The 12,799-nt window shown below is 35.0% G+C and overlaps 2 protein-coding genes across 3 annotated transcripts; one reads left to right on the top strand and one right to left on the bottom strand.

Moving 5' to 3' along the window:
- Nucleotides 1–968: 968 nt before the first annotated feature.
- LOC147488350 (uncharacterized) lies at nt 969–8,084 on the bottom strand. 2 transcript variants are annotated; one of them, XR_015201513.1, is made up of 7 exons: nt 7,619–8,084; nt 7,442–7,535; nt 4,671–4,790; nt 3,327–3,489; nt 1,946–2,021; nt 1,458–1,546; nt 969–1,310 (listed from the first exon to the last, which is right to left on the bottom strand). XR_015201513.1 is itself a non-coding variant. In XM_086571666.1 (4 exons), the coding sequence occupies exons 1-4, from the start codon at nt 7,771–7,773 to the stop codon at nt 3,475–3,477; spliced, it is 384 nt and encodes a 127-aa protein (XP_086427792.1). In that variant the 5' UTR covers nt 7,774–8,084; the 3' UTR covers nt 2,891–3,474. The 2 variants fall into 2 exon arrangements, 1 of the variants encoding a protein (XP_086427792.1); XM_086571666.1 differs by lacking the exons at nt 969–1,310; nt 1,458–1,546; nt 1,946–2,021 and having other exon boundaries at nt 2,891–3,489.
- A 648-nt stretch (nt 8,085–8,732) lies between these two features.
- LOC147488351 (zinc finger (C2H2 type) family protein) lies at nt 8,733–9,807 on the top strand. The gene is made up of 3 exons (XM_086573154.1): nt 8,733–8,978; nt 9,057–9,119; nt 9,451–9,807. Exons 1-3 carry the CDS (start codon nt 8,782–8,784, stop codon nt 9,551–9,553), a joined length of 363 nt encoding a protein of 120 aa, XP_086429280.1. The 5' UTR covers nt 8,733–8,781; the 3' UTR covers nt 9,554–9,807.
- The last annotated feature ends 2,992 nt before the right edge of the window (nt 9,808–12,799 follow it).

Genomic DNA, 12,799 nt, shown 5'->3' on the forward strand with positions numbered 1-12,799 from the left:
ATTGTTCTATATCATGACTTAGCCTATCTTCTAGAAGCAATCATTAACAAAGCTGCACTTACACAATCCACCACCGCAAGTTACTAACTACTGTAACCACTCCTATCATTACGGAATTCCTACCAACACCATTCCAATACTCCTCAATCTGAACCATACATTTGTATTTGTCTTTATACGTGTTGGGTTGAGATTCACCTCCACCATCTATAAATACCTCTCATATGAACTACGCCAGACCTAATTCTTCTCTCCCCCAGAATCGAGAGATAGATACGTAGACAGTTCGCTCAAAGAAAGAACTAGGTCTTTCCAATAATTAACCCCCTTTCTCCTCCTAATCTTATATGTAGAGGAAGACTAAAACGCTCCTTTATAACATGGTAACATCTGCATATCAGCATTCAGCAACAAGAGACATCAAACTTTTGAAGGGTGGTCCAACTTCATCCGTTCCAATTAAAATGAGACAAAATCCTGCGTGAGAAACTGTATACCGCGCAGTCCAAGCCCACGTGTCAAACTGTTAACCCTGCAGCCCAGCCCAGCCCAGACCAGACCAAACTTTAAGTTATCAAATTTGCTGAAAAACACTACACCATAACAGGCTATTTGCAACGGCAAAAAAACGTTGCTAATAATTTTCGCAACGCTTTTTAAGCGTTGCAAATATAGCGTGGGTAAAGTGTTGGAAATATTTGCAACGGTTAATAAGCGTTGCAAACAGAAATTTCCAACGGTTATTAACCGTTGCAAATATTATTTGTAACGCTTGGTTATGCCTATTTTGTATAAAATTTTAGCAACGCTTTTTAATTTGTAACGGTTATGAACCGTTACTGATGGGTTGCAAATTTTAAAAATAATTTCTCATATTTTGTAGCAACCAGCTAAACCTGCAAAAATGTCCAAAATGCCCCTCTTGCTAAACCCTACAAAAAAATAATTTATCATATTTCTCATTATATTGGAACGCCCTTAACCTGCAAAAATGACACTACTAGTTCTATATTGAAATAAACATCTCAATTCCATATATGAATTTATCCATATCCCCATTACCTTACAAGTAAATAATAGCAAGCCCAAGTAAAAGGCTGAAACATGTAGGATATTCGTTGAACCATATATATAGTATAACTTCAAAATATTTTCTGAGAGTTACAAATTCATATTTACAAATAACAAAGAGTTCCAAATTTCGATACGATTTTCCAAGCAATCCCGAATCTTTGCAATACCAAGCATTAGTGATGGTTTCACTCACTATAAATCTTAACTAGTGGGGATCCAAAAAGTCCATCTAATTCCTAAAAATTCACAAAACAAATAATGAACTCAGAAATACAATAATACTAATTAAACTCATGTAATTAATTAAAATTTTGAAAATCCACCTAAAGAAAGTAACAAGTTGAACAAATGAGAAAATGGATGGTGGAATTTTAAGTTTTTACCTTGATGAGGAGCTTGACGTGAGCATGATCATCTGATTAGGGAGTTGTTCTTTTGGTTTTCTTGTTTTTCCCTCCATCAAACTTATACCCTACACCACATTGAACCACAATAAAAAATTATCTATCTAGCTATTCAAGAAGGCTTTGAAACACTTTAAGAAACAAAAGCATCACTTCTACAAACCTAGGAGTGTCCAAAAATATTGCCCTACATCAACATGTAATAGCAAGCCATGGACCCAACAAAACTCTAAAAGGCAGTGGAACATAACAATGTATAGAGTAGGTCAACCTACTTTGTACCAAGTGAAACTCAAACTTTCAAACTAAAACTTGTGTCCAATGAAAATATATAGAGCAAATCATATGGATTCTCTAACCATGACGCCCAACTAGAAGCATCTAGTCATCAAGGCATTAGTTTCAAACACGGAGGTAAATGGGGCAGAGAAATTGTAGATAAAAAAAGATAAGAAAGAGTTGCCTACCTGTTTTGTATTCCTGAAACACAGTACAGACTTCCTTTCCACCTGCCCAGTACAAATAAGATGCCGAGTAGTCCACCTATAAGGAAAACCGAACCTTAAAAGTCAACAAATAATGATAAATTACAAAGAGATAGACACGTGGTTCGACCACATGTCCTTGTAAAGTCAATATAGCGCGTCATAAAGAACAATGAGGGCCTTTATGACTGGATACTAGCAAACATGGTGAATTGCAAAATTCCCAATGTATCGTTAACTTCAAACCTTCATAAAACTTTCATAAAAGGTAAAAATTAATTCCTTTCCAACAAATGTAACTCATTAATTAAGAGAAATCAGAGGTATCTTTTTCTAATGATATACCTTTTTATGTGTCTTTACTTCATCTGATCAGTGGTAAACTGCAATCAATATAACTAAGGGGTTTAAACACCCCACACACACTAGACGCACACTTTGTTCAATTGTGATATGCACAATCTGTTAACTGATCCTATGGAAAGATGAATACAAAATCAGCCAGTACATCAAGTGGCCCAGACAAAGATACTAGTTGGACTAAGCATGAGTATGAAAGGTTTGAGAATAAAAAAATTGACAAATCACGAAAATGAAAGATAGGTCGACGATTATAATCACATTTAGCAATAATAAACAATTTTTATTTGTTAAACAAAGTCTTTCACTGTGCTGGTACAATACTGGCCTCATATTAAGCTGTTGTAGAATTGTCCATAGTTCTTCATAAGATTATTGTGTTACAGGCTGACACGACGTACAACACTACTACGAAATTTAAATACTACGACATCCACAGTATTTAAGAGTATCGTATATGTGGGCTGGTAGTTACACATTCTGACAGGAAATTGCAGCTGCCTAGTTCTAGTCAATGATGGAAACAGGAAGGAACATCCAAAATTTAACCAAAGTTGGGAGGCCTTAATGGTTGTCATCCAGCATAATAACAACTTGGCCAGTTATGTAGCCGAACCTGTCAAACTTTCAACTACTCAAAATAGATGAGTAAACCAACTCCTATTGGGCACTTAGCTGGTTGGATTAGCAAGAAGACCAGTCAGATGAAATCATTCACTCGCATACCCACAGGGTGGTCGACAAAAGCACACTACTTGACTAACATACCAATAGTATTGATGAACTCGATTACTTCCACAAAACATAAGTAGAAGAGAAATATAAAATTCCTTTAGCAAAGAAACACATATTTTCCTTCTGGTCTATGTACAAACTTCTCAATCAAACCAATGCAACTATGGTAAAAGAAAGAAGTTACAGGGAGTTAGTATAACATCTAGTATCTCCTAGAGGCAACTAGAAAAAAGAAATATGATAAAAGAAATTTCTGACTGTGCTGTACCAGTAGCGATATGAGGAGAGATCATCCATCTACCAGTAAAATTTAGGAGTTAAGAGATCCCTGTATAATCTTCATAAACTTTGCTTCTCCTTCCTTTCTTCCGACCTTTCTTCAGCTTTGCATTCTTGAATATTTTCACAAACGTTCTTTAAGTTCCCCCAGCCTGTTAAGATCCAGTACAATGAATAAAATGAGAAAGTCCTTAACAAGGCGCCAGTCGGTAATCTGTGAAAGAAATGCGTATAAATGGAATCTCAGCAACACCTATTAGATAAGCATAGATGGACATACTGACGTAACCCACTGCACATTTTTGTGACCATAAAGTAACAGCAACCAGATATAACCAATTTACACTTTAACCTGAATGTCCTTGAAAATTAACACAAACTTCAAATGTGTGGACTTGTGGAGTAGTGTACTTACAAAATTACAGCTACCAACCATTATTGTTTAGGTAACATCTTACTTCTCTTTCCTTCGGCGCATATGGAAATGTCTTTTACAAGTGAATACCAACCAATTTTTCATGTGACAATTTTTAGTTTTTTTGGTAACCTCGGGACAACTTAGTTCTCATTTCTAGGTATAAATGCTCCCAAAGCATTATTAAAGAACAATTCAAGGAAACCAACCAAAACAATCAACTTCCCACTGAAAATCCACCATACGAGTAAAGGCTTACATAACGTGAAGAATCTCCATAATCCCTACATATAATCATATTAATCTTAACCAAGTAATGAGGTTTACTGTGCAACTGGTCTGCTTGGTGTATAATATCCCAAGTTTATACCCACAGCAAAAACATGGTGTGTGTAGTAAAAACATGTGCACCAGGTTTGAAACTTGCTATGAACATCTCATTAAACCTTAATAAAACCTAGCAAAAAAAAAACATGGTGTGTGCAGTAAAAGCATGCCCAGCTACCGTTTAAAGATAGTCTGATGTTTTCAATAGAAGTTTGGCAGAGTAACAAGCTATAAAACTTTTGTGTATAGTATGGATCACTTTCTCATAAACAACCCTGTTAACAATCTTAACGGCACAACTTTAAAATAACCACTAGTGTAAACGCGAACAAATGAGCAAGTCCATCCTAACAGAGCATATATAAAAAAAAAAAAAAAAAAAAGGAAGCTAATCATATAAGCAAGATTAACATCAATTTCAAATTAAAAAGTTTTAACAGTGGGATAGATGCATACCTGCTACAAAACCTGAGAAGAAGAAGTTGACCCACACAAAAGTAAGGGTTACCCACAATATAAGACAATAATAGTTGTCCCTATTGGGCAAACAGAAGGCAGAATAAAAATTAAAGATAGTACAAATTGAATTACCTGGGGTATGATCATTGAAAGATTTTTCTTCATCATATCCATCGCCATGTTAGGATCAAAGAACATTTGTGCCTGTGCATTTTGAGCTTGCCCTTTGGGAACATGCAGCAAGCCATTCTCCTGCATAACACAACATATGAAATCTCAGGAGGAATGGCCAATACAGCCTACTGCGACAATAATAATATTAATATGATGACAGATGCTCTAGTAAAAAAGAGATTTTAACAAAATATGGCACTGGGAAATCATGCATACATGTCAAACATATATCTTACATTGATTTACCGAACACAAAATCAATCTCTGACTCATCAAGAAATTATTACTAACAGAAACCTCAAAACTCACACTTCGATGTAGTTTAAGATGTTAAACGAGGAATATTTGAGATAATAAAGAAAACAAAAAAATGTGACGAACTAAGGCGACACAGCACACAAGTCCTGAGGTAAGCTGGTGCCAGGAAAAGCAAAGAAATATTCTGTTACTTTGATACTACATGTAGAACGGTAGAACCCCATTAAGTTAATACACGATGAATCAAGTATCTGCTTAAATAATGAAATTTGATAATCCCAACTTAGGCCAATGTATTAATAATTAACAAGTTCGCTAAATTTGAAAGATGATAAAGTTCAAAATTCCCTTATAGTCTTCTATAGGTTCCACTTGTTATAGAAAAAATTAATAAGCATATGATGTGTAATGGGGTAGAATAACTTGTGTTCAATTAGTAAAGATTGAAATTGAATAAATACACAATTATCATATGTGTAGAATTTTATGATATAACTGTGATATATACATATTTACTTATACATAATAGAACTTGCTCCAAATGAGTAAAGAAACATATATCAAGGTGATATTATAGATCCTTCATTCCATATCATGTATCAAATTTATAGAGAAATAGAAATAACATAAGCAGAATAAATTTTAAAAAGCTAAAAATATTTAGATTCTACTAGGAACAATGTAAGTAGCATAGTCAAAACTCCATGATATGCCACTTTGAAAGTAATCTATTTCTAAGGTGATTGTCTCCTGCTTCAGTTAGTGCATTATGGACAGGATAGGTGGTGGTTAAAATGGGGGGTTGCTAATAACCTACTCCTCATTCATAAGTGTTCTCCCTTGTGTCTTTAAAATTTCTAGCTGCCAAGAAATAGGTGAGTTATTATTTTCAATAGAAGATACTAGATTGATATAATTATTAAATAACAACAATAATTAAGGGCATAGCCAGCAGCTAGATCCCCTAAGATCGGATAGAATAACTCAAGACCCTATTTCATTGACGAAAAAGAAATGTGAACAAAGCAATAGTTGTGTAACTATAAAATAGTAATATATATTTTTTCTTTAGATTGATTGATTTAGCTGTCCTGGTGTCCTACTTCATATAGGTCACCATGATGGATCTTTCGTATTCGTGTCAAACACCGATACCCGATAGTCGTCAATGTTACTTAGAATTCAACTCATTAGGCATTACAATCAAACTTATATACATACCCACCCTAGGCCGACAATTACAAGGAAACAGAATTTTTAAAACCCACAAAGCATGTTAATGATCTAGCTTGTACTGAGTCACATCCCCCATAACATCCACTACCACTAAAGATAATCTATTTTATTAATTTTAGACCAGATATGTAAAACACGGAGGATTATGTAAACTTCAATGTAACCGCTTAAGGTTCAAGAGCTATAAAAGCCAATGTAGTGTAGGAGAAGTTTGTGTGCATCATGAATTCCCGTCCCAAGTACAAAAATACAAGAGTGTGTAGATTGAATTAGCCCCCAAACTTCGATAATCACGTTTTTGTGCATCCCTCCACTTTTTAATTTCCGTTGGTCAAACATCAATTGACTTCGCTAAGTCGGACACAAAGCACTTTCGTATTTATAAGACAAAAATACACATGTCCCATTTTGACAGTTAAACCCAATAGTTTTCCAAATTCAATGAGTTTACCATCAGCTTTCCAAACTCCTCCTCTATGACTACCACAATCACTACTACCGGGACTCCATGCTAAACCCAACTCTTGGACAACAGATTTCCCAACTGTTTCTCCACAACCACCACTTTGTGGGCCACCAAAACGACAATAAAATCATACCAAACAGACCTTCATATGGACCACCACCATTACCACAACCTACCTCCTTAAATGGATGACCAACTTCCCACCACCACATCATACCAACAGTTCTCATCCCTCGCATTGTACACTAAAAGCTACCTTGAAGATTAAGGATGGAATATACAGGAGGTTACTCATGCCTTTGGGTCAACAATTGGACAAATACCTCCATGGGGATGATGAGACAGGTGTTATGGCCACTGAAAAGTAAGTTCATAGTAGTAATCTTGGATAATATATATAATTACAGCAGCTACAACAACAAAAAAACTATGAGATATGTACTGTTCTTACATAAGAGAACCCAACAAGTTTTTCCTGTCAAACTCTAACGCTTCATCGTCTCTTCAAATATTATATCTACCAACCCAAAGAAAATCCAAGCCATTGTGGATTTCACCAAATATTCACAATGTGTATAGCCTCAATGGCTCAGCTACATTTAATCGCCAATTCGTTCATGATTTAGTTCCCTCATATCCTCTATCACAAATTATAATACCAAAACCAACCTAGAAAATTCTCCAAATAAAACAAAAGTCCCCCACTAATTAAAGTCTAATTTGCAGTTTCATCCTAAATACTGAAAAAATAAGAAAAACAAAAACAAACCTCGTTACTGAAATAAGCTCTCCAATTGCGAAAAGACTTAATAGGTATAAAATTAGCAGAAGCTCTTAAATTCCTCGCCCTAACAACAATCTGTCTGTTAAACAACAATAAAAATCAAAACTTTAGACTAATAACAACAAAATTGAAAGAAGTAAATAAAAATAAATAAAAAATTACCCTTTTTTGACGATTTTGGGATCAGTTGGTAACTGAGAAGAACGCATGAGTTTTGAGACAAAGTAACGGAAGATTCCGGTTAGTACCATGACTAGTGAGAGTGGGATTAATACCCAATCTCTAATTGCTGTGTCTAAAACTAGATCTTCTCCCATTATTATTAATTAATTAATTTCAGATCACCTCTCGAAATTGGAAGCAGTAAGAGAAAAGATAAGAAAACCCTAATGGGAATTGGGAAGAGAGTAGTAGCGGCTGTGAGAGAGAAAGAGAGGTTTTTTATTTCGTGATTTCTTTTTTGTTTCCCTATTTTCGAAATTTCGAAGTTGTTTTGGTTTTTTGGATTTCTAACACTTATCATACGGTTTTCAAGTGTTAGAAATTAATTCTTAAAATTCATCCGAATTTAAGTAACACTTTACCGCATTCCAAACGTTTAAAAAGCGTTAGCAAATTACCAACGGCTAAAAACCGTTACAAAGCAAAAAAGGTGTGTGTTATAAATATCCTATTATGGTGTAGTGAAAAATCAGTTAAAAGAGTCCACGCCAAACAATTAACCGCGTCCTACATTGGCTGGTGCCTAGCAGCAAACACAACCCAATTTGCTGTCAAAGTTGCTGAAATTTAAGGTTTTGTGGATGACTAGATGCTTGGTGAAAGACTAATGTTGGATTTTAGCAAATGTTTTGAGACTAAGGGCATCTTTAATGGCGAGTGGTGAAAATCAGCAACATTTTTCATCAACTTAAACACCAAAAAATCATTCAAGAACCAAAACATTTTGAGTCCTAAATCAAATTCACAATCACCAAACAACGCAGCACTATGAGAACACATGGTCCAAGCCCACAATACACTTTTAAAAACTTCTGAAAAAGCCCAAGCCCGCGTTGCACTTATAAAACTGCATGGGCCTAACGAAAAGACCCACGTTGCAATTGAAACATTTATTAAATAAGGCAAGCCCATGCGACACTTGATAAACTGTGTGGACCTAACGGAAAAACCCACGCGCCATTTATATAAGGGGGAATTGGTGTTACCGTTGAAGGTTTGATCTCAAAGCCCAAAAGCCCATAAAGCCTTTTGCTGAAAAGTCCATTTTTAGGGTTTAACAGAAAGAAACAAGTTTTTAGGCAGACACAAAAAAAAAACAGACGATGGGAGGAAAGTGTCCACACAGGAAAGTAAAGAAGAGAAGACTCTCACACAAGTCTGCTCGCCGCACCAAATTTGAACTCAAAGGTGACGATGCTGTTTACGATGAGCTTAAAAAAACAGATGGCGGGGCATCCAAATCATTACCACTCGATGAAGATCTTCCTGGAATGGGGCAGTTTTACTGTCTTCACTGCGAGTAACAATAATTTCTTCATTTTCTTTTATTTATTAAGGAAATTTTAATTATCTGAAAATGTGTATATGTTTTTGGCAGCCGTTATTTCTCAAACGTTGCTGTCAGGGATGAACACTTCAAAACCAAGAAACACAAGAAACGGTATGTTGATTCATAATTCTTCATATGCCTTTACGGGTCAAATATATCAATTTGTTATCTATATGATAGTGAATTCGTGATGATAAAAGATTAAATACATGCCCCTTTTTTTGTTATTTAAAATAACATGTGAAAGTTTAGCCACATTGCTTAGAAAGAACACAAATCATCATAGCCTTGGGACACCTATTGGTAATTGTATCCCAAATTACAATTGTTATCTGATATGTAGGTCTTAAAGGCCTTGTGCAAATCTTGGATCTCGATTGCGTTGTTTTATATACTTCATTTTGTGGGGTGTCATCTGAAAAAATATTTGATGATGATGCAGTGTTAAGATAATGATGGGACCTGCACCACACACCCAACTGGATGCAGACTTAGCTGCTGGGATGGGGATGCCTGATAATGGTCCAAAGCTAATGTCAATGTGAGCCTTGCGATTTCGATAATTTCGCAAGTGTTTATTTTCTCCACAAGGGATTAGTGAAATTAGCCCAGTGTTTTAGGTTTGTTTATGACTGATCAACCATCTTATGCTATATGGTTTTGCAAATTGCTATCGTTGAAAAGCTTTTGTCAATTGTTCAATTACATATAGCTTGTAATGAATGTAGGATGAAGTCTCCCATAAATTATTAATTGATATTTTCTGCAGCAGTTTTGGTTGTAGAAATCGTTACGTTTATCCATATCATGCTATATGTAATGACAGCACTAAGGTTTGGCATATGATGAAATCTTTCTTCGCGATTGTTTGACACTATAAAAGCAATGAAGAAACTTTGTCACCTGGCATATGTTTGATGCACTGCTTTACAGAGATAACATCAAAGTATATGTCCAAACCATCTAGGTCACACTGATAACCCCCAAAATCCTTCTAATTCTTTCTGCTACAGATGGAGTTGTGGTTCTACTTTATTATTAAGTCAGTTCAGTTTTTCGTTCTACTTGTATCTGTAGAAACGTTCACGGCATAAACAACTGAAATAAGAATTTAGGCATTGGTCAGTGGAATATTATTCACAGTTGGTAGATTACACTTGTCCCTAGGCGCTCTTTGTAACAGATAGCATAGCCTTCACCTCCCCGAACAGTTTGGTCAGCTTGGATTCTCTTTATAGAAGCGCCTCTTCTTGGTTTGTTCAATCCATGAAGCTGAGTATATGGCTGGCATGCACATGAGCATAGCTGACTTTGTTAAGCCCTTATGAGCAAGCAACGTAATAGGTTGTATCTTTAATACAACATCAATAGGTTCCGCAATCAGTTGCTACTGTATGTTGTTTGGTTAGCAACATATACCATTTCCTGGAGGCAAAATTTAGAATGGAATTACCAATGACTCAATGATTAGAATCCAGTACGATGACATTTGGATGGTAGACAACTAAACATAGAGGAGTTCCAGATTTGTTGCTGACCATTATGATATTCTCTGCTCAAAATGGATTTCAGTTCAAAGAAGGTTAACCCGATGAAGGTTGTACCAACTACCATGTACAACTCACCAGAAAATTAATTATTTTTTTTGTGATATCTTAAAATGGTATTTAATGACGTATAACCCCTACTCTGCTCATAGACGAAGACTGGCGTTGAGATGCAATTAGGTCTCAATATATAATAATGTAATACTATCTACTGATCTAGCAATTAGGTGCTAGTGCTACCGTGCTACACAATTCCACATTGATATATTGAAATGGGAGGGGGTGTTGCGTCCTTCTCCCAGAGAGGGAGGGGGTGGACTTGCACACCATTCTTTGTTGTCATATGCTGTTTAGAGCACCAGTTCATCATATATATATAAGTAAGTTCCGTTTACCATATTTTTTATACCATAGTTTATACTATGTTCCACAACTTTACCTATAACGTGAATTATAACCTAATTTTTTGTGGATATATTCAACTAACTATGAAGATTATCTTTACAAAATTTCAACTCATTTAATAATGTTTAACTATGTCAAAAAATGATTGCAAAATTGAAAAATCTGAGCCGTTTAAAAAAAATCAAAATTGAAAACAATTTTTAACTATGTTAGATATTTCTAAATTAGACAAATTTTTGTGGAGATATTATCAATAGTTAGTATATCATATCTACAAATTATCTACAAATTATTAACACTTAACTCATCTTGTAGGGAGGTGTAGTATAAGCTATAGTATAAAAAATATGATAAATAAAACCTGCTCTATATATATATGGTCTGGATGGAACTCCATACTCAAATTTGACCTCAAATGACCACATATTAGAGCTCAGTATTACATATGACAAAAAATGAGGGACAGAGAAGAAAATTAGATAATAGTATTCTCTGACCATCGTAGTTTTATGCAACCGGATGTTGTACATCACAGTAGCCTCAAAGTTGGTTAATCCATAGACCAAAATATCGCCGATATATCCGATATATTGCCAATATATATCGGTATTTTGGTACACCGATATCGATATTTCCGATATATATCTACTGAATATAAAACCCTTTTTTCCTCGATGTATATCGGAATTTTCGATATAAAACTTTATATCGCCGAGATAATCGATATATCCAATATTTACAATATATATTGTTTGACTTTTTGACTATTTTTTAATATAAATCCGATATTTCCAATATATTTCCGATATTTTAAATATTTTATATTGATCACAAAAAAATATATATATTCGATATATATCGGTTTTTGGTACACCGATATATTAACCAATATTGATATTTTGGTCCTTGGGTTAATCTACTTCCATGGAAGGAACGTAGTAATACGGTATGTTTTTAGATCATCATTTCATATTTATGTTACTACATGAGCTATGCACAAGTAACTTAATATGTCAGTATGTCTATCAGCAAATTCAGAAAACTAGCTTTTCACCAACCTCTAACTCTCAAGTAACTTTTGAGTGGAATCAACCCACGTGTGGAAAACTAGATTGTGCCATGCGTGGATGTCCACTTGACTAGAGGTCTTTTTCTGTGTCTTCATCATTTTTCATCTAGCCATAACCATATCCATATCAACAAGATAGGATTCACAATTCTTTCATAATGTTCCAAACAGGGCACTATCACAATGTTGCTTAGATGGACTCAATAAATCATCTGTAACTATCCAGATTTTATAGAAGAATATAAGAGGGGACTCACTCACTTTACCATTGTGCGGCATCTTCCCTGTCTTTTTCATGTTTTGTTTTCACTTCACATGCACCATTAAAATGAAAGTGAGGTCTTATTCATCTTTGTCCTCTCTTTTATTTCATCATCAAACATTCAAACTCAGCCATTGCTATCTGAACATGGGACTCAAAATTTGTGCGTGTGGATCAACTACCGATCACTCGAACTGCAGTTGTCTGCCAATCAATTTCCTTGTGCTGAAAACTCCCAAGCACAACATGTACAACTTTCTCATCTTACAAGTTACGTCACATATATTGTTGGGGATTTAGATTTTTAACCTGCATTATGGAAAGAATTTAAATTGGAGTCGTTGTCCATGAAGCAAGTTCACATTATTGAATGAGATATGCATCATTGGAGGGTGGCGAAATTTTGAATGTTTATCCATGAGACCATGACTGGTAAAAAGTAGTCGAAATATTGTTTATACTAGGACAACTCATAACTACACAGTAATCCATGGTTTTGTAAGCTAAA

Source organism: Coptis chinensis, chromosome 7 (genome assembly GCF_015680905.1).
Source record: "Coptis chinensis isolate HL-2020 chromosome 7, ASM1568090v1, whole genome shotgun sequence".
Classification (NCBI taxonomy): Eukaryota; Viridiplantae; Streptophyta; class Magnoliopsida; order Ranunculales; family Ranunculaceae; genus Coptis; species Coptis chinensis.